The 23,225-nt window shown below is 43.4% G+C and overlaps 1 protein-coding gene across 5 annotated transcripts in view; it reads left to right on the forward strand.

Moving 5' to 3' along the window:
• The window catches only part of PPP2R2B (protein phosphatase 2 regulatory subunit Bbeta), a 478,426-nt gene extending 463,175 nt beyond the window's left edge, over positions 1-15,251 (forward strand). For all 5 annotated transcript variants that reach the window (XM_018050189.1, XM_005683107.3, XM_005683109.3 and 2 more), the window contains 2 exons: positions 11,953-12,044; positions 14,525-15,251. In XM_018050189.1, the coding sequence (XP_017905678.1) occupies positions 11,953-12,044; positions 14,525-14,804 (372 nt within the window). In that variant the 3' untranslated portion in view covers positions 14,805-15,251. The remainder of the gene's footprint in view (positions 1-11,952; positions 12,045-14,524) is intronic.

Genomic DNA, 23,225 nt, shown 5'->3' on the forward strand with positions numbered 1-23,225 from the left:
TAATGTAAAATCAAAATTAAATTTTTTAAAAAGTATAAGGACTGGTCTGGTGGGAAGGAACTCTGTCATCAATTACTAGCACCTCACCTGAGCAGGGAGATACACAGGTGATAGTTCTAGGTGTCTTCATACATCTATCAGTTGATCTCAAGCATATTTCCAGGAATAAGAAGCTTAGCCTTAAGTATTAATATAATGAACTATTTTCACATTTTCCTATAGAATAGGGGTTGACAAACTGACCTGTGGGCCAAATCCAGCCCCGCATCTGTTTTTTGAAAAGCAGTTTTATTGAGATTGTCTACGGTTGCCTACAAGGGCAGAGTCGGGTCATTGTGACAGAGACAATATGGCTCACAAAGCCTAAAATATTTATTGTCTGACCCTTTACAGTAAAAGTTTGCCAACCCCTGAAATAGAAGAACAAACCAATAGAGTCTAACCTTGCCAGGCTAGAGTGGTCTATCCACTATACACAGCAGGCTCCACAAGTATGTCAAGTGAGAACCTCTGTGTTGGGAGACAGCGTAGTGTTAAGAGGGCCATACCCAAGCTCATAGGAGCAGAGCAAAGATGCAATATTTGGAACATGGAGAGAAGCATCTAATACGACAGGCTTTAAGCTCCCTCTTACTCTGCTCTCTACGTGCTTCTTGTGTCTGAGTCTTACCTTTTTCTCTCCTCTGATGGTGAATGATGGTGAATAGTCAGTGTTCTTTGCCGAAGATTTCTTCTTATGAGAGAATATATATATGCAGCATACCTTCGTACTTAATGATCTTCTCCTATAGATGTCCTCACTTGGAATTAGTCAGGAGCTCCCAGAATGTAGATGCTTGAAGGAGAAAACAAAGGCTCAGACTGTGCTGTTCCTTCCCATCTTTTGTCTTTTAACGCCTAGTCATAGAGTTCTTGGTGATGTGGTTCCTGCAATAACAGGTCCACACTTCCACTCACCTGTAGTGTTTCTGTTAAAAAAAAAAAAAAGCCAAAGGGGAATGGTTAGGGGTCAAGAATGGTTCACAAAGAAGGGCACAGACTAAGCCAGATCTTAAAAGGCACACAACTGCCCAATTTATAACCTTACTGCCCTGCCTCCTTCAATCCTAATTATCTTTGGGGCAGCATTTGGTTCTCCCCCTACCAAAAACGGATATTTGGGGTGCTTATATTAAAATAATATTCTATTCCCCTCTTATAATTTTATAATTCCTTCATCATTGCAGAACTCTTGAGAAGCCTGCTTAACCAAGCATTTCTCCCTGCTCAGAACACTAGTTATGTATGCCTTTGCTATAGAAGTGCTCTGAACAGTTGGTGGGAATGCAAACGAGTACAGCCACTGTGGTGAGCAGTATGGAAGTTCCTTAAAAATATGAAAAGATAGTTACCATAAAACCCTGCAGTCCCACTCCTGGGCATACATCTGGAGAAAATCATGATTTGAAAAAACACATGCACCCCATGGTTCCTAGCACTGTTTACAATAGACAAGACATGAAAGCAAACTAAATGTCCATCATCAGTCACTGATGAAGGATAAAGAGCATGTGGTGTATGTATGTGTGTGTATATATATGTGTGTGTGTATATACACACACAATGGAATATTACTCCAGCCACTTGCAGTATGTTTAGACATGGAGAAAAGAAATAAGCCAGAGAAAGGCTAATATGATGACACTTTTAACAAGGATTCAAAAAAATGATATAAATGAACTTATATATAAAAGAGAAATAGACCCACAGACATAGAAAACAAATTTATGGTTACCAAATGAAAAAGGGAGGGGATAAATTTGGAGTTTGCATTTAACATATACACACTGCTGTATATATATATAAAATAACCAAGAAGTTCCTACTGAATAGCACAGGGGACTATATACAATATTATAACTTATATGGGAAAAGACTCTGAAAAAGATAGATATATGTATGTAACTGAATCACTCTGCTGTACACCTGAAACACACAACATTGTAAATCAACTATAAAATAAACATTTTATAAATTTTATACTCCAAAATCAAATTAAAATTAAAAAGATTATAAGGACTGCTCCAGCATGTAGGAATTCTGTCATTAACTACTGGCACCTTCCCTGAGCAGGGAGACATACAGGTGATACTCCTCGGTCTCTTCATACATCCCCATCAACTGATCTCAAGCATGTTTCCAGGAATACGAAGCTGTAGCCTTAAGCATGATGACCTAGTGTCACCTTTTTCTATGAACAGGGGTTGACAAACTGTGACCTCTGGGCCAAATCCAGCCCCCTATATTTTATAAAAGCAGTGTCATCGAGTCAGCCACACCTGATTGCTTAACTATTGTCTGTAGCTGCCTTCATCCTGTAATGGCGGAGTTGGGTCACTGTGACATTGTGGCTCACAGACCCTAACACATTCATTGTCTGACCTTTCACAGGAAAAGTTTGTCAACCCCTGAAGTAGAACAAACCAATAGAGTCTAATCTTGCCAGGCCTACAGCGGTCGATCAGTCATACAACAGCAGGCTCCACAAGTCCATGATGTGAGCACGTCTGAGTTGTGAGGCTCAGCCTAGTGTCGAGGGGGCCACACCCAAGCTCATAGGAACAGAGCACAGAAGCGATATTTGAAACATGAAGAGAGAAGCAGCTAATAGGATGAGTCTTAAGTTCTTTCTTGCCCTGCTCTCTAGATCTTTCTTGAGTCTGTGTCTTACCTTTTTCTTTCCTCTGATGGCAAAAACCCGATCTTCTTTACTTAAGCTTTTTCCTGCAATAGAATATATATATGCAGCATACCTTCATAGTCGATGACCTTTTCCTATAGATGTCCTCACCTGAAGGCAGTCAGGAGCTTCCAGAATGTAGGTGCTGGGAGGAGAAAATAAGGGCTCAGACTAGGTTTTCCCTTGGAGTCCTTCCTGACTGTTGTCTTTTAAGACTTAGTTATAGAGCTCCTGGTAATGTGGTTCCTGCAATAAGGGGCCCACATTTTCAAAGTGCACATGCTCTGTTTGATACTTACCACTCCCCTGTGATGTTCCTGTAAGACAAATTTCATAGGGGAATGGTCAGTAAGGGTTCCTAAAGAAGGGGACAGGCTGAGCCAGACCTTAAATGGCACACCACTGCCCCATTCTTAACCCTTAATGCTCTTCCCCTTCAATCCTAATTATCTTCAAGGCACTATTTGGTACTCCCCCTCTGAAAACAGAAATTTGGGGTGACTATACTAAAATGAAATAACATTCTATTCCCCTCTTATAATTCTATAATTCCTTGATCATTGCAGAACTCTGAGAAGCCTACCTCATAGAAGCCTGCTTAACCAGGTGTTTCCAAAACCTGTTCTCTCCCTGCTCAGAATACTCACAAGTATGCCTTCCCTTAAAAGTGCTCCCTTCAGTCGGTAGGAATGTAAATTGGTACAGCCACTATGAAGAACAGTATGGAGTTTCCTTAAAAAACTAAAAAGAGCGCAGAAACAATATTTGGAACATGAAGAGAGAAGCATCAAATAAGACAAGTCTTGAGTTCTTTCTTACTCTGCTCTCTAGATGCTTCTTCTTATGTCTGTGTCTTACCTTTTTCTCCCCTCTGATGGTGAACAGTTGATCTTCTTTGACAGAATATATATGCAGCATACCTTCATAGCCAATGATCTTGTCCTGTAGCTCTCCTCACTTGAAGGCAGTCAGGAGCTCCCAGAATGTAGGTGCTGGGAGGAGAAAATAAGGGCTCAGACCAGGGTCTTCCTTTGAGGCCTTCCTGACTTTTGTCTTTTGAGACTTAGTTATAGAGTTTTTGGTAATGTGGTCCCTGCAATAAGGGGCCCACATTTTCAAACCACACATGGTTTGATATTTACCACTCACCTGTGGTGTTTCTGTTAAGACAAATGCTAAAGGGGAATGGTCAGCAATGGATCATAAAGAAGGGGACAGGCTGAGCTAGATCTTAAAAGAAACACCACTGCCCAAATGATAACCCTCATTGCTCTGCCCTCTTCAATCCTACTTATCTTCATTGCACTATTTGGTACACCCACTACCAAAAATATAAATTTGGAGTGAATATACTGAATTAATATTCTATTTCCCTCTTATAATTTTATAATTCCTTGATTATTGCAGAACTTTAAGAAGCCTGCATTACAGAAACCTGCTTGACCAAGTGTTTCTCCCTGCTCAGCACACTCATATGTATGCCTTCCCTTAAAAGTGCTCCTTTCCGTTGGTAGGAATGTAAACTGGTACAGCCACTGTGGAAGTTCCTTAAAAAACTAAAAAGACTGTTACCACGTGATCCAGCTATCCCACTCCCATGCATATATCCAGAGAAAACCATAATTTGAAAAGAAATATGCACTGCAGTATTCATAGCAGCACTATTTACAGCAGCCAGAACATGGAAGCAACCTATATGTCCATCATCTGTCTCTGATAAATCGATAAGGAAGATATGGTGTATATGTGTGCGTGTGTGTGTGTACATACACACACAATGGAATTAATACTCAGCTGTAAAAACAGAATGAAATATTGCCATTTGCAGCAACATGGATGCATGCAGAGATTATCATACTAAATAAGCCAGAGTTAGACAAATATGATATTTATATGGAGGTTCTAAAAGAAAACTATACAAATGAAATTTCATATACAAAACAAATAATCCTACAGACATAGAAAACAATTTTGGTTACGGGAGAAAGGGTGGGAAGGATAAATTAAGAATTTGAGACTGATACATACATACTACTTTATATAAAAGAGATAACCAACATGAATCTACATGAACTATACTCAATATTATGTAATAATCTCTAAGGAAAAAGAATCTGATAAAAAGTAGATATGTATGTATACAAAATGGGAAAAGGGGAGTATTAAATATATAAATTGGAGTTTGGGATTAACATATACACACTGCTATATATAAAACAGACAATGAAGAAGGTCCTACTGAATAGCATAGGGGGTTATATTCAGTATTATGTAAAAACCTGTATGGGGAAAGAGTCTGAAAGAGAATAGATATATATGTAACTGAATCACTTTGCTTTATACCTGAAACTAACACAACATTGTTGATAAACTATACTCTAATGTAAATAAAAATAAAATTTAAACAAATTTTAAGGACTGGGCCAGTGTTTAGGAATTCTGTCATCAACTATTTGTGCCTCCCCTGAGCAGGGAGACATACAGGTGATACTCCTAGTCTCTTAATATATCCATCAGCTGATCTCAAGCATGTTTCCAAGAATAAGAAGCTGCAGACTTAAGTATAATGAGCTGTTTTCACATTCTCCTATAGAACAGGAGTTGACAAACCTGTGGGCCAAATCTAGCCCCGCATCTGTTTTTGGAAAAACAGTTTCATTGAATCAGTCACACCTGGTCATTTACCTATTGTCTACAGTTGCCTACATGCTCCAAGGGCAGAGCTGGGTCATTGTGACAGAGACCTATGGTTCACAAAGCCTAAAATATTATTGTCTGACCCCTCACAGAAAAAATTCATCAACCCCTGAAATAGAAGAACAAAGCAACAGAGTTTAATCTTGCCAGGCTAGAGTGGTCTATCAGCTATACACAGCAGACTCCACAAGTACACGATGTAAGAATCTCTGTGTTGGGAGACTCAGCCTAGTGTTAAGAGTGTCATGCCCAAGCTCATAGGAACAGAGCAAAGAAACAATATTTGAAACATGAAGAGAGAAATAGTTAATAGGATGAGTCTTAAGTTCCCTCTTACTTTGCTTTTTGTGTCTGTGTCTTACTTTTTCCTCTCCTCTGATAGTGAATGGTTGATGTTCTCTGCCTAAGATTTCTCTTTACGACAGAAGATATATACACACACATAGAGAGAGAGAGCTTCCCCTCGGGCTCCATTGGTAGAGAATCCTCCTGCAATGCAGGAGAACTGGGTTCGATCCCTGGGCTGGGAAGATCCCCTGGAGAAGGGAAAGGCTACACACTCCAATATCCTCTCCTGGAGAATTCCTCGGATTATACAGTCCATGGGGTCGCAAAGAGTCGGACCTGAGTGACTTTCACTTTCATATATACATATGTATGTATGTACGTATTCTATGTAGCATACCTTCATAGTTACTGATCTTCTCCTGTAGATGTCCTCACCTGGAGTTGCCAGAAGTTCCCGGGAACATAGATACTGAGAGGAGAAAACAAGGGCTCAGACTAGGTTCTCTCCTTGAATCCTTCCTGACTTTTAGTTATAGAGTTCTTGGTAATGAGGTTCCTCCACTGAGGGGCCCACTCTTCCAAAGCACACATGTTTTGATATTTATCACTCACCTGTGGTGTTTCTGTAAGACAAAATTCCAGATGAATGGAATTTTGAAAGAAATATTGGTATAAAGAAAAAGATTGATGTGTATATATACACGTGGTGGTGGTTTAGTCACTTAAGTCATGTCCGACTCTTACAACACCATAGACTGTAGCCCACTAGGCTCCTCTGTCCGTGGGATTTCCCAGGAAAGAATACTAGAGTGAGCTGCCATTTCCTTCTCCAGAGTATCTTCCCTATTTAGGGATCGAACCCACAGACCTGCCTCCCCTGCATTGGCAGGCAGATTCATATACATATTCAGCCAAAAAAAGAATGAAATAATGCCATTTGCAATGACATGAATGGACCTAGAAATTATCATACTAAGCAAAATAAGTCAGAGAAAGATAGATATTGTATGATATCACTTATATGTAGACTCTACAAAAAAATAATACAAATGAACTTACATATGAATCAGAAATAGACACACAGACATAGAAAACAAATTTATAGTTACCAAAGGGGAAAAGGCAGGGGGGATAAATTAGGAGTTTGGGATTGACATATTTACACTACTCTATATAGAAGATAGGGAGAAGGCAATAGCACCCCACTCCAGTACTCTTGCCTGGAAAAGCCCATGGATGGAGGAGCCTGGCAGGCTGCAGTCCATGGGGTCTCTAAGAGTCGGACACGACTGAGCGACTTCACTTTCACTTTTCACTTTCATGCACTGGAGAAGGAAATGGCAACCCACTCCAGCGTTCTTGCCTGGAGAATCCCAGGGACGGAGGAGCCTGATGGGCTGCCGGCTATGGAGTCTCACAGAGTCGGACACGACTGAAGCAACTTAGCAGCAGCAGCAGCGTATATAAGATAAAAGATACAACCAACAAAGTCCTACTGTATAGCACAGGGAACTATATTCAATATTTTATGTAATGACCTATAAGGGAAAACAATCTGAATAAAAATATACCTGAAAGTAACACAACACTGTAACTCAACTAAAACTTCAATTAAAAGATGGTACTCAAAAAAGTAAATAAAAGTTTGAGGAAATATTGAAAAAAAAAAAAAAGTGCCCCATAACAGATAAAAGGAAGGAGTAGGGAGAGATAAGATTTAAAAGAGGATCTATTTTGCACATCTTTTTCCTCCAAAAGGTAGGAGATCTGGAGTATGAGGATAACAAACGTGGCTTCCTTTGCCTACCGGATTAATTCCAGCCTGCCACTGTTCCCCTTCAGAAGCCCACTCCTCCTCGTCTCCCTCTGTTAACACAAATCTTGGAAGCAAGTCAATGATAAAGTCAAGAAAAGGCAAGAATTAGGCTTGCTTTCTAGAAAATACATCAATTCTTGAGGTCAATATCTTCCAACCATCAGAAGAAAAGTGTGACCCCAGTGGATGTCCTTACCTCCCCCATCCCTTTCCTTCAAGGAAACAGTCTGCTAACTGGGGAGAAAGGGAATTAGAGTCAAGACTTATAGTCAAGGGTTAGGCAAACTATGACCCAGAAGTTGCCACCTGTATTTGTAAATAAAGTCTTATTGGAACACAACTCTTAACTCATTCATTTATGTATTATGGCTACTTTTGCATTACAAAGGTACAGTTGGATAGTTGTAACTGAGGCTACATGACCCACAAAGTATAAATATTTACAATTTGGCCCTTTTTAGAAAAAGTTTGTGAAGATCTAGCATCAGCCCTCTCTTTGTCCTGGGACTCTTCTACTTTACTTAAAGATTCTTCACAATAACTAGAGAACTTCAACAAGCAGAAATGGCCCTACAAACAAAATGGCCTTCCCTATCAGATCTGAGACACTCCTAATAGGCACAAGAGGTGGTAGGAGAGGAAGGGAGGACAGTGAGTTAATTTATGGCAGAATTCCGAAGCTTAGGACACAAGCCTCGCCCTCATTCTCCCCATCTAACAAAGCCATAAGCCCAGCTGCCAATGGATTCACTTGTCACCATAACCCTGAAGCAGATACCCTGAAAAGGACCAGAGCTATTTGGGAACACAAGTGTAAGGGTGAAGGAAGTTAATTTGCAGAGTTAGAAATCTTTACTCTGTCCAAATAAAAGCTTTTCAAATATCCCAAACATCTAATGAAACATGGAATGAATCTGACCTTATTCCTCTGCCCAGGGCTAAGCACACAGCTGAGCCTCTGAGCTCAGCATCTGATAGAACCCTGGCGCAAGGGAGGAGAGGGGCCCAGGCTGCAGAGAGAGAGATCATGAACCATCACTCTTCATCTAAACCAAATCAAACTGTGCTTTCCATGACATCTTTCTGCCTTCACCCAGTTCTGCCTGCCTCTTGGCCTCACTTCAGTTCATCATCCCAGCTGTCTAGGACTGAGACTACATAAGGCGAGTCCAATGAGGCAGAGCGAGTGGGAGGCAGACTGCTAGAGCTGGCAGGAGCAGGTGCACCAGAACCCAGACCCCTGGTTCACTTCCCATGCTGTCATTTCCTCTGCTATGTGATCTTGGACACCTGATGTCATACACTGCCGTGCATGCTCCATTAAAGTGAAGAGAACGATAGTACCCACAACCTAAGATGATATTAGAGATGAGATGAGATCTTATGGATAAAGAGCCCGGCTAATAATAACAAGCTGGCATATTACGTATACCTAATGTCATTACCACTCCCCACAATGGATCTCAGGAAGAACTGAAAATGGCACCCAGATTACTATGCTCCAAGCCTCAATCATCGGCCTACTCACCATACTCACCTGAGTTGCTGAATGCAGCTGGAGAGAAACACCCAACCATGCTGACCAGACTTATTTGAAATTCACATCTGGGTGGCTAACAAACACGCGAAAAGATGCTCAACATCACTCATTATCAGAGAAATGCAAATCAAACCCACAATGAGGTACCATCTCACAGTGGTCAGAATGGCTGCTATCAAAACATCTACAAACAATTAATGCTGGAGAGGGTGCAGAGAAAAAGGAACTGTTGGTGGGAATGCAAACTAGTACAGCCACTATGGAGAACAGTGTGGAGACTCCTTAAAAAACTGGAAATAGAACTGCCATATGACCCAGCAATCCCACTGCTGGGCATACACACAAAGGAAACCAGAATTGAAAGAGACACGTGTACCCCAATGTTCATCGCAACACTGTTTACAATAGCCAGCGCATGGAAGCAACCTAGATGTCCACCAGGAGACAAATGGATAAGAAAGCTGTGGTACATATACACAATGCAATATTACTCAGCCATTAAAAAGAATACACTTGAATCAGTTCTAATGAGGTGGATGAAACTGGAGCCTATTATACAGAGTGAAGTAAGCCAGAAAGAAAAACACCAATACAGTATATTAACACATATATGTGGAATTTAGAAAGATGGTAACGATGACCCTATATGCAAGACAGCAAAAGAGACACAGATGTAAACAGACTTTTGGACTCTGTGGGAGAAGGCGAGGGTGGGATGATTTGAGAGAATAGCACTGAAACATGTATATTATCATATGTGAAATAGATTGCCCGTCCAGGTTCAATGCATGAGACAGGGTGCTCAGGGCTGGTGCACAGAGATGACCCTGAGGGATGGGATGAGGAGGGAGGTGGGAGGGAGGTTCAGGATGGGGAACACATGTACACCCATGGCTGATTCATTCGAATGTATGGCAAAAACCACCACAACACTGTAAAGTAATTAGCCTCAAATTAAAAATTGAAAATAAATAAAAAAATAAAATTCATACCTGGGGACTTCCCTACTGGTCCAGCAGCTATGATTCTGCACTCCCAATGCAGGAGGCTGGGGTTCAATCCCTGGTCAGGGAACTAGATCATGCCACAACTAAGAGTCTGCATGCCCCAACTAAAGATCCCGAGTGCCACAACAAAGGTGACATAGACAAAATGTTTTTAAAAATAAATTCACATTCAACAACTTCAAGCAGCCCTCAGTGCCTTCCAGGAGCCAAGCACTGTTGCCAACCACCTCCCCGCCCCTGGCCTTTTTCACGCTCAGCTGATAACCTTGCTTCTTACTTCACTGAAAAATGAACCAGAAGAGGATTGCCACATAATCCAGGGCTGCACTGTGCACACCAGCGTCTACTGGGCATTCCCCCCTTGCTCAGACATTTCCAAATTATCCAACCCCAAAGTGAACATGGCCACTCCATCCTTCTGCTTGCTCAAAAGCACGATTCAGGAGCCATCTCTGACTCCCATTTTCCTCTCCACACTTGACAGTGGCTCCATCCGCAAGTCCTATCAACTGTCCTTCCAAACTCGGCAAGACTCTGACCACCTCCCACTACTGCTCACCTTGGTCCAAACCATTATCTGTCGAGCAGGTTACACCCAGCCTCCCTGCCTTTGGCCCTGCAGGGGCTTACAGTCTGTCACAATACGGCAAGCGCAGCACCCTTCCCATGACGTCTGTTCACATCACTCAGAGTAAGGGCCCTATGGGAACTGGTTGGCACACGCTGAGGCCCCCCACTCTGCTCCTTGCCACCCTCTACCCCACTGCCTCCAGGACTCCTGCCTCTGGGCCATTATATTAGCTGTTCTCAATGCTTAGTAGCTCAGTGGTAAAGAAACTGCCTGCAATGCGGGAGACCCAGGTTCCATCCTTGGGTCGGGAAGATCCCCTGGAGAAGGACATGGCAACCCACTCCAGTATTCTTGCCTGGAGAATTCCAGGGACAGGGAAGCCTGGCTACAGTCCATTGGATCACAAAGAATTGGACACGACTGAGTGACTAACACTTTCATTTATCCTTGGAAAGCCTTTCCTCAGATACCACTGAGATGCACTCATTTTCTCTAGGTTCCTGCTCCAGTGTCGCCTTCTCAGGTGAACTTGACTACTCGCCTTGTATAAATAATCCCCCAGAGCTCCCACTACCCTTTTTCCACTTTTTTTTTGTTCTCATTTTATCACCATCTAAAATATCTTATACTTGTTATTTCACAGCAGAAATACAACACTGTAAAGCAATTATACTCCAGTTAACAAATAAAATTTAAAAATCAAAAAAAAAGAAAATATCTTATGTATTTACTGGGCTACACAGTCTCTTCCCCAGCACTGGGAGGAAAGCACCCCAAGGGTATTCTGTTCATGGCTCTATCCCAAGCATAGAGCTGGCATTCAACAAATATTTATTGAATAAAAGGCTGAATGAATGGTGCTGTCTAAATGCGCTTAGACTTCCCTGGTGGTCCAGTGGTGACGACTGCACTTCCTCTGCAGGGAGCATGTGTTCAATCCCTAGTTGGGGAACTAAGATCTCGCACGCCCTGCTGCATGGCAAAAAATAAATTAAGTTTTTTAAAAGATACTGACCAAAAGTAAAAAATAAATAGGCATAGAAAATGGGAATCCCCTACTTACTGTGCCCTGTTCTATGCCACCATCTATATAAGCGAGTTTGTTTAATCCACATGTGCCATGTAAACAACTCACCAAACTGTCTTAAAGCCCCAAGGCTGAGAAGGGCTAAGACCCAGAACTATCTGATTCAAGCCACATTTACACTGGAAGAATGAACAGCTCCCATCCAAAGAGGAGCTTCTCACAGAGGAATCATTTTTTAAAATATTAATAATTAACACCCTCTTAATATGTTTTCCCTGCCCCTCTAGGTTCACGACTACCTCCGCAGCAAGCTGTGCTCCCTCTATGAAAATGACTGCATTTTTGACAAATTTGAGTGTGTGTGGAATGGGTCAGACAGGTAAGAAAGGTCTGGTGGCTGGGAACCTTCCACGGGGGGCCCTCTCCGTGCACTGGCCCTGAGCCATGTATACTAAGAGGGTGCAACCAAAGAGCCATCAGAATCGGCCCTGAGGCCTGGCAGGGCTGCACCATGTGGCCCAGCAGGTGACCTCGGGGTCAAGTCTGGAAAGGAACAGGTGATGGGTAAGATCCTGGACTCCTCTTTCAGAACTGGATCAGGTGACCCTTTAACCTCACAAAAATCCTACCTTATACAGGCAAGACCCTCCCAGAGCTGGGTCCATACACCTAAAATGAAGCTCCCCTGGCAAATTTTGAGGATGAACCATTCCAATGACTATAAAGTGTACTGTCTGGATGGGAGATTATCCCTCGAGCTGCCAGCAGAGACTGGCCTAAGGCCTGGTGGTCATGAACTGAATTCTCATCAGCCTCATTTATTCTGTGCCCTCAAAGGGATTTATGACTATTTGAGGCTTTTGGTTTCAACAGTACTTCCTATTACCTCCCTGCAGTTTCTATTTTGGCTTGACGAATAGATGCTGCTGTGATTTCCAGAAGCCAGCCCAGGCTACCAGGGGCTGTTCCTTAGTGAAGGCAGCACCAGCAGTCCTACTGAAAAGCAGGGAAATTCTATCACTGCAAAGCACTCAGAAGGGTGAGCTTCTAGTGAGCACAGGCTCTACCTCTCTGACCCCTGTTGGGTTTTTTGGGCCAGTGATCCAAAACCAGCCTTCCACTCAGCAGGCCTAGAAGGAGTCACCACATGGTAGATGACCCAGATCACACCACCCAGTTGGTGGAGGCCAGAGGGCCCAGAGCAAAGCAACTGTTACTTAGTTGAACAAAGACCCTCAGAGGAAAAGTAGCTATCCCTGCCCTGTTATTTTAATTTCCATCGATAATTTATTCATTGTTCATTATGAATAGATTTTTTTTAATATTTGTGGTTCTTTTTGTTCAAGTTCCCCTTCTATCTGAACCAAGACTCAAAACCTATACCTACTAGGTACTTTCACACATCATGATTTTTCAATCCTGACCACCATCCATCAAAATTACTTTCACTGTCCCCATTTTATAGCTGAGGAAACTGAGACTCAGCCGGATACTAGTTCAGGAGCTTGGGCAGATCACTGTAAGTAGTAGAGACAAGAGGAAGAATTCAAATCCTAAAATGAACATTCTTTCTACCACATTACAGATTCTTTCCATAACCGAGAAAATGTTATTTTTGGTCCAGATAAGGTTGAGATTACTTTTTTTTTTTTTCCCCATAAAAAGACTTTCTCCTACGGTTTAAAAATAAGTCGGGTGGTGGTAATGGAAGCAGAGGTCAGTGCGTGGGAAGCAATAAGGCCAAATGGCTTAATGCTTGTGCTCCAGCATCTGGAGGCCCAACTTGGCTACTTACTGGCTGTGTGACACCATACATGCACTCACTTTCCCTCCTGTGTAAACCCCTTAACATGGAATGATGGAAAAGGAAATGAGGCTAGGGGTAAAGCACCCAGCACCCCCACGTGATGAGATGATAACTGCTCACCCTATTTCATGGCATCGGTTTCCCAGGCCAGGGTAACAAAATCTAGCCCTTGATTAATTTCCGGGACAACTAACAAATACCCAAAAACTCAGCCCCCTGGCCAGGGCTCAGTCTTGTCAGTTTTCCTTCACCTTCCTCTAACCCAAGACAACGAGATGCAAAGTTCTCCCATCCTAACCAGCCAGTTGGAGCCTTACCCACAAATAAGGCCAAGCCCACCTCTCTGGGGTCAGCCATAAGAGGGTGCTGCTTGAGGGACATTATGTTTCCCTTGGCCTGTCACCATTAAGTAGAGTTGGTCCATGGCTTCTGAGAGGCTCCTGGCACCCCCTGCTCTCTTTATCAATGAGAGATACTCATTGATATCTCTTTCCTAGGAAAGCAGGCAACCATCTGTAAGTCCACTACAAAGGCTTATTTCCTCATCCTACATCCTTTTAAAATTCTAATTTTTGCTTACTCCCTCCCAAGACCAAGATGAGATCCATTTTTTAGATAAGTTTTCAGAAAAGGCAGAATTTCGATCTAGTTCATAGCGGGAAGAGGGCTGATGCCAGAAAGCCTTATCAGTCAGGCAGCACAGTCACTCCTACGACCACCAGGCTCTAAACAACACGATACAAGGACAGCTATTTTCAGCGTTCCTATTCTCATGACTTGACTGCAGCCTCAGAATCCTGATGTGAAGGAGGTGGGCTGGGATCCTTAAAACCACTAGACTGACTTATGGAACAAAATAATCTAAAGGAATCTATTGATAAATAGCAAGGAGGTCTATCATCACCCTTCACCCAGCCCAAGAGCTTGCTTTCCTTAGTGCTTCTAAAATCAGTGGTCACACTACAAAGCTTGCTGCGGTGTTCCGTCTCTTAGCTGTAGAAAGTCTACGTCTACGGCACTCAGTCACTCCCTGTTTCCTCTCTGCCTTGCAGCGTCATCATGACAGGCTCCTACAACAACTTCTTCAGGATGTTTGACCGCAACACCAAACGCGATGTCACCCTTGAGGCCTCGAGGGAAAACAGCAAACCCCGAGCTATCCTAAAACCACGCAAAGTGTGCGTGGGGGGCAAGCGGAGAAAAGATGAGATCAGTGTCGACAGTCTGGACTTTAGCAAAAAGATCTTGCATACAGCTTGGCATCCTTCAGAAAATATTATAGCAGTGGCGGCTACAAATAACCTATATATATTCCAGGACAAGGTTAACTAGGAGGACAAGTTATTACTTAATAATCTCACATACTGAATACTAGTCAAACACGTTTTTAAATGTTTCTTTGGGTGTTCATTTGATGCATCGACTTTAATTTCCCTCTGCAGGAGACAATTGGAATAGAAGTCCATGGAGTCCAACCTTCCCACATCCCCAGTTCTAAGAAACTTTTGTCAAACCCAGTAGGTTCTGGGACACTTCTGTTTAGAATTGAGAGCTGCCAGCTAACAGTAACTCTTCCATAGTTGACTTGAATTTCTGATGCTTTTATTGCCCCGTTTGCTCTGGTGGGTCCAGTGTTTTGTTTCTAGGTGTCTGCTGAGATAAAATGAGGTTGTCTGTAGTATTTAAAGAGAAAAGAGATAAGTTTTTTTTAATTAAGCAATTCCATTTGATTGAAAAAAAAACTCAATGAAAAATAAACACTGTTTACTCTTAGAGAAATTCTCCTTGTTTTTTGACAAATCAGAACCAGTCAGCACCGCCCTGCTCCTACAGCACTTTTTTTTTTTTTCCATTTTCTTTTTCATGATTTCGCTTGAGCCAGAGATTTATTTCATGAGGTTGCAAAGAGGATGCAGAATGGGAAGGGGAAAGGACCACATCAACAATGCTATATTCTTTTTTTGTAAGCGCCATAGAAACAGCCTGAGAATTTGGCCAGAAAACCCCGTGAATGCTTCAGGGGACATCAAGAGAACACATCGCTTCTCAGAGTTAGCTTTGCAGGGCCCTGTGGGGCCACATTCCATCTGTCGCTTTGTTACTCTTGCTTTTTGTCATTTTAAATGGCTCCATATAATCCTCTACTTACATGTTCCTTGGCTTTTTCCCTTCACCCTTTTCCAGCTTATTTATTCCCTTGACTTCTAAAGGCCGAGTCCTTATTGTTTATGATCTGGCTTCTAAATGCAGCAGTAAGCTGATGGGCTGGGGCACCTCCCTGAGAAAATGTGTCTCCCAAAGCAGCCCCTGCCCCCTTTCCTGGGTTTTGTAACCCAAAGTAACACTCCATCTATCTCCACTACAGCAAGAACAAAAACAGCCAATGGAAAACGCTGCTCTGTAAAGGCTATTCAAGTGCTTCTGACCCACCATAAGTTTACTAACCAAAAAAAAACAGACCAGAGGACTCTTCTACAGAAATGGAATATGGGGGAATCAAGAAGCTTTGACATCAAAGTGAAGTCTGCTTGAAACTGTAGAGGCTGGTTCATCACCCCCCTCACCCACTTCCGCCCCCTGCCATTGAGGATCCAGACATGTAACTTCCAGAAGTTTCTCTGTGGTGCACCTCTGGGAAAGAGACCAAATTAATTCAAAAGATGGAGAAATTTGAAACGGAGGCTCAGGGAGGAAGTGGGAGGTCCTCCAAGCCGGGCCTGGGCCCCATGTCTCCATTCCTCTCACCATGACTCATCTCCCCTGACTTGCATTTAGTGACTAGGAAATGGCTTGAGATGAGGATTTTCCTTTTAAAGAGAAATTTTCTTTCGCTTTGGGTATTTATTAGAAGTCCCAACTTTCAAGTGTAATTTGTTTTGAAAAAGAGAAAAATAGTGAAAGAACCATCTTTCAAGGCTAAGCCATTACCCACTTAATAACAGCTTTTTGGCAAGGAAATAACTATCTACTTAAGCGAACACTTTTGTAAGACGCGGCTCAATTTCAGAAACGTTAAAATATGAAAAAGCACATCTCAAAACTGAGGGAGCATATGGATGAAGACATGCCTTTTTTCTCCGTGTTTATCTTCCTGCAATAAAAGTCCTGGTGGAAACTCTCTGGGCAGGATTCCTGGCCTGATGGGGACCAGGTTCTTGGAGGAGATCCAAGAAAGCCATAGAAACTTCTCCAACTCACACAGAATCATGGTATCAGGACAGACAGAAGGACCAGCAGGCTCCTGTCCTGAGCTGACCATCAACTCCCTCATGGCCTTTTCTCTGCTTCCTTGAGACTCAGCCCCTCTATCTGTACCAGCTGACAGGATGAATCATTGTTCCTCTAAATTTAGCATCGACCTACCTTTATACTGTTACTCATTTCACACTTAAGTCACCTTTTCTAAAAGCAAGACATAGCCTCCTCCCAACAAATGTTCTTGAAATGTCAGCTTTAATGTTTTGTTCTAACACTAAAAGAGTCACATAACCATTAATGAAACAAACATGCACCCATTCACCACCTACAGGCAATTTGTGAACCCCAGGATGCATGCTTACCAAACTTGGGGAACACTGAGTTCTGATGCTGCAGAACACTGAAGCTTTTGGAGGCATTAGAGACTTGCAATGGTCAGTACAAATTGGGAGTCAAGCTTGCTTCTCAGAACACATGCATAAACAATTCTGGTCACGGCTCTAAGAGGTTCACAGGCCCACCTACAGCCTATCTGTGGCCTTTACCTCAAAGCTCATACACTAACCCAGTGCCTTCAGCACACAGATGTACAGTTTGAGATCTGCAGAGTGGGAGGAATTTGCAGACGACATCAATGCTAAGAACAGAGGGCCACCATCTTCCCCATTACCCCAAACAAAGGAGGCACCAGAGCCAACATCCTCGACTCATATGCAGAAACAGGAGGGGAAGGCCCTAGAGACCAGCGCCCACCACCATGCTTTAGCAATGACCTGCTCTGTGCCGGTTATGGAACCAGGTATTTACACTTGCCATCTTCTTCCACCCCAGTGCTGGTGATCTTCTTGGCTGATGGTGCCTAGAAGTCAGTCCCTTTTCCAGCTGACACTCAGAGTTATGTGGAAGCTGACTTACCACCTTTTCAACAGCTTGTTGGGCTCTCAGATGCCTGCCCTGCAGCAATAGTCTGTTCCTGGGGCAACAGTCCATTCCTGATATTTTAACAAGCAGTTCAAAAGCTGAACTTTGGCAGACATCCACACTTCCAGAGGAAAAAGATGAGTTTGAACAAAACAAAGAAGGAAGACACAAGGCATGCAGCAATGGGGTGTCCATAGGTGAACCGGCAGTAGGAACCCCTGTGCTTCCTAACTCCTTAATGTCTGGCTTCTGCCTTCAGTCTTCTGTCTGGTACTAGGGAGGCAGGGGAGTATTTCTCAACCTCTCACTGGCCTCGTAATTAACTCAATATGCATTAGGCAACCAGCACATGTAAGGTGAAACAGTTGTCAATGAAAGGAACAGAGGTGAAACTACAATTCTTTTAGCTCAGTGACCCGATGAAGCAAGTCAACTGTCTCACTTGTATTTCTTTTGAACCTGCAGGGTCCATTATAATAAAAGTTAGACCCTCAAATGCTTCATCACCGACAATGTGGGAGACCATTTCCTTTCCTTCAAACCTACAGAGCAACTACCCAAAGCTTCCCTCTGAACCCCCAACCCTGGGCCCCATTCTTTCATCAGCCCCTCTGCTGACTGCCTGCAAGAGTCAGGAAGGCCCTAGTAGGCCTAATAATAAGGCTTTGTGAGGACACTGGAGTCCACAGCCTGAATAGAGGAGACCTTCCTAATTTGTCTTCTTCCATTATGGCCATGTGTGGATGAGGATGGTGTGTTTTAACACGACCCTCAAAGACACAGCAGCCCCTGGTTCACCCCTGGGAAACAGTGACACACTGTGCCTATCACACCTTAACTGTCCTCTTGCCCCTGCATGTCTAAGTCAAGTCTCAGGAGCCACTTTTCATGGGAATGGCTCGCCTGGTCAATGGAAAGAACATGGATCGCGGGCACAGGAAATGCAGATCCTGCTCCTGGCTCTGTGGAGTAACTGGGCACCCTGGGCAAGTTATTCAGTGCCTGTATCAGTCACATCACCTGTAAAACGGTCAGAAAGCCATCAGCCCTCATTCATGGAATGATGATAAGGGACACAAGAAACTCATTTGTTTATAACTGCTTTGATAAGCTTAAAACCCCACAGAATAGTAACAGCAACAATATTCACTGAGGACATATGACTGATTTCTCTTCATCTCCTTCTCTGAACCCCATGAGATCCATGCCAGGGTTATTTCCATTTTTGCCACTGAGGAAATAGACTCAAGTTTTCAATGTAGCCTAAGGCACATAGCCAGTAAGTGGTAGAACCAGGTCTCCAACTCAAAGTTTCATACTCTAAAGCTAGAGTTTTTAAAATACTGTTTTTTATATATGAGGGTAGCTAACACTTACTGAATGTTTACTATAGGCCAGGCTTTGTTCTACAAATTTCCCAAGTATTAATTCATTTACCTCCAAAACTCTAGACACAGATACGTAATTGTTCCCATTTTGCAAATAAGGGAACAAAGAGATGATATAACTCGACTAAGTTTGTACAGTTCACAAGTGCCAAAGCCAGACATTTTGGTCAGAGTTCTTATCCTCTCTCCCCATCTCGCGCGTGTGTGTGTGTGTGTGTATGTGCAAAAAGAGAGAGGAGAATATATACATAGAGAGAGAGAGAGATGAAAGTTACAAATTAGAAAACAAGTTCCGGTAACATCCTGTAAGTTCATCAAGGTTAAATATTTATTGAGCTCCTGGTATGTATCAGCCCTAGGCACAGGGCTGGGGTTCCTGACATGCGTAAGCCACTGGTCACCACCCTCCCAGAGATGATAGCCATGTGTGTTGGGGACATATTTACAATGTATACAGTGCAGAAATGATACAGAGAAGGAAATGGTTAACTCATGAGGACTGGTAGTTAAGAAAAAGTTTCTTGGAATAAGTGACTCCTAAGCAGAGCTCCAACACAGTTTTCTCAACAACAAATGAAACACATGGACGTCCCTGGTGGTCCTGGGGTTAAGACTCTGCATTTCCACTGCAGGGGGCCTAGGTTCAGTACCTGGTTGGGAAAGTTCCAGATGCCCACGGTGCAGCGAAACACACACACACACACACACACACACACACTTCCAAGAGAGAACAACATATATGAGTTACTGAAGCAAGAATGGATTTGGCATGGGAGCATGAAATCAATTTTTCTCTACTTCTATTAAAACACATTTTCAATTTTCCAAAACTGACTTACCCCTTATTTCTTTCATTCATCCAATAATAAATATTTATTAAACTCCTATGTCTAAGGACTGTTTAAATGTAAAAATAGATGGAAGGAAGGAATAAAAGGAAACCAATAATTATGAGCACTTATTAGGTAGCAGGTGTTGGGCGAGGCACTTTTTTAAGTCCTTACAATCACTTGATGGGTAAATACACTATTCCATTTTTCTAGTTGATGAACAGACTCAAAAGTGACAGAGTCACTGTGAGTGACTGTGTCAGATGTTTTATCTAGACCTGCCCTGACCCTGATCCTGTACTTCTTTCAAGGGAATGCATAGCTATCTTGTCGTTTCTTTCCACTAGTGAGGATATTCACAAACCATCTCTCTGCAACCAAACATTGCCTGACAGCTAACCAGGAAAACAAATTTCCTCTGTCATCAAAGCAGAGAGTGAGGTCAAGTGGCTCCCAGAGGTCTCCAACCCCTGACCCTAACCTTATTATTACTGTTTAACCATCCGCCCAATTAAGACCTTCCACGCCCCATTGGTTAAACTGCTGGTGGCAGAACTAAGGTGATCTGTGTCTCCACCAATTCCTGCCTCAGATGCTGTGAGGCAGGAATCACTCAGATCACTCAAAAGCAGTGATCACAGTGGGATCAGAAACAGGAGTCTGGTGATTGTTTCCAGATTCCCAGTCCACTCCCTACCCTGTCAAGCCTGATCTCTTGGATGGACAGACTATTCCCCAGCAGAGCCCCTTGTGCCATCTCAGAACTCCCAGTTGCAATCCCAATCACTTGGTTTACTGTAGTCGGTTTGAGTTGAAGAGAGCATTTCTCCTGAACTCATCCTTGTGTGGGAACCCTGAGACCACAATAAAGTGGGACCATCCACAAGTCCTGGGATTCCTGCTGTGGTTAGCTAGTGAGACACAGCCTCCCAATCAAAACATTAAGTTCTCGTGGAGGCCAAAGGGAATCCCAGGAAGGCTGGAGCAGAAGCGAGGGGAGAAGACTACCTCACTGGCAAAGGTAAAAAGCAGTACTGGGGCACTCTGTAAGCAGTCTCTCAGCTGGGTGATTTTCATGCATTCATTTGCTCAGTCCTCAATAAACAGTTAAAAGACTGGTCATGCCAAGCCCTGTGCTAGAGTGGTCTTAGGGAAGGAGTCGTGACAGTCCCTGTCTTCACAGGGCTTATGGGGTCATGGAAGAAGCAAGCAAGCCCCCAGGCAATGAGAGCAGCAGAAGATCAAGAAGGTTAAGAGCCCAGGGTCCGGGACTTCCCTCATGGTCCAGTGGTTAAAAATCCGCCTGCCAGTGCAGGGAATGTGGGTTCAATATCCATGGTCCAGGAGGATCCCACATGATGCAGGGCAACTAAGCCTGTGTGCCACAACTGCTAAGCCCACACATCACAACTTTACTGAAGCCCCCGAGCCTAGAGGCCATGCTCTACACAAAAGAAGCCACCGCAATAAGAAGCCCGCACACCACAACGAAGAACAGCCCCCGCTCGCTGCAACTAGAGAAAGCCTGTGCACAGCAATGAAGGCCCAGTACAACCGAAAACAAATAGATAAAATTTTGTAAAAAATTTTAAAAAGGGCCCAGGATGCCTGCCTGGGTTGAAACCTAAACTTCACCACTTATAAGCTGAGCGACCTTACTGATAAAATAAGAGTAAAAATGGCCCCTGTCTTATCAAATAGATGCGAAGATTCCTAGCCAACAAAGAGTCAACACGCGTTTCTTGCTTGTGTTCTCTTAGTACCGTACAATGGCACATGTATGCCCTCCTAGGAGAATACAAAGGAACCCAGACCACAAGTTCCCCAGAGGAGATGATGGCTACAGTAAGCCTGAAAGATAAGTGGGGAATGAGTTAGCCAGGGGATGAGAGAAGAAAAGAGTGCTCCGGGTATCAAGATGGTCTAGGTAAAGGCAGAGGAGCATGGTGTATTGCAGGAACTTACAATATTCTGATATGACTGACCAATAAAACACAAGAATGTAGACCAAGAGAAGTAAGACGACATGAGGTCAAGGGACAGCAATGCATGATATGAGAAACAGCGATGCATGGCCTTAGTGAGGTTTACATATCACTGGAGGGTACTCCTATAGCTAGACTATGATCTGCTCAACTAGGAATCATAGTTCCACAACACAGCAAATATGAATGGTCCGGGCACAGGGAGTATACAGAAAAACTCAGCTCAAGTGTCAGCTCCTTGGAGAGGACTTTCTTGACCACCCTAACTTCCAGGAGAACCAAGGTATTCTTTATTCTCCCCCTTCTTATAAAACATTGAGAAGGGCCAGGCTCATAATGCGTTTGTGCATGCTTAGTCAATTGTGTCCAACTTTTTGCAACCCCATGGACTGTAGCCCGCCAAGCCCCTCTGTCCATGGGATTCTCCAGGCAAGAATACTACAGTGGGTTGCCAGGCCCTCCTTCAGGGATTCCTCCCAACCCAGGGATCAAACCCAGGTCTCCTGCATTGGCAGGTGGGTTCTTTACCACTAGTACCACCCTCTGGTATTCTCCCCCTCTGGTATCCCCATAGCACTGAGAAGGGTCTGGCACAGGGTAAGTGCTCATAAAATAGTGGTTGAATGAGTGAATGAACAAACAAGTGAGAAAGACAGGCACAGCCTCTGCCCTCAGGAAGTTTACAAGCTGAGCACAGTCCCATGGGAGTTTAAGGGAAGTTTGGTATAGGTCATCATAAGACTGCTCAGATGAGCCAAGGAATGAAAAAGAAAAAATGGAAAGCCAGTGAGCCAAGATGTGTTCAGAGCAAGTGACTGAGCTCAGATAGCAGCGTTAGTTAATAAAGCACATGTGTGCCTGCCTGATGCATTACGCTTCCAGCCGCAGTGAGCCTTCAGGGGCCTCGCAAAGCATACAAAAAGGTTGACAGCTTACAATCAATACCGTGTTCACCGACGCAGGAAGCGACATTATCACATCCAGGATATCACTCCCACATCCCGGCTCAAGCACTAAATATTCCCTATAACAAGGCTACGGGAAGTGACAGGAGCTATTACTTTTAACCCTTCCACATGGAAGCAAGAGGTGAGGCGAACCTTTCCCTAGATGTGCTTAAAGGAAGGCAAGCCAGTTCCCCCAGAGAAACTGCTCAGAGCTGAGCCCGCGCTTAATACAGCAAGACAGGGATGGGGAAGATTGGCATTTTCATTTGCCTGGGTGTCCACAATATAGAAGGGGAGGTTCTGTGGGCAACTGAGAGGCACAACAGTAAATTAGAAGGGTTGGCAGGATGTGTGAGGTGTGAAAGCTACATTCACTCGCATGCCCAAGTCACTCTAATAAAAAAACAACTTAACTGCCACCCACCACCCCCGGCCCAGATGGCTTTCTTATTTCACCTTTTCTGACTGTGGCATAATTGAAAGT

The sequence above is a fragment of the Capra hircus genome, chromosome 7, assembly GCF_001704415.2.
Source record: "Capra hircus breed San Clemente chromosome 7, ASM170441v1, whole genome shotgun sequence".
NCBI lineage: Eukaryota > Metazoa > Chordata > Mammalia > Artiodactyla > Bovidae > Capra > Capra hircus.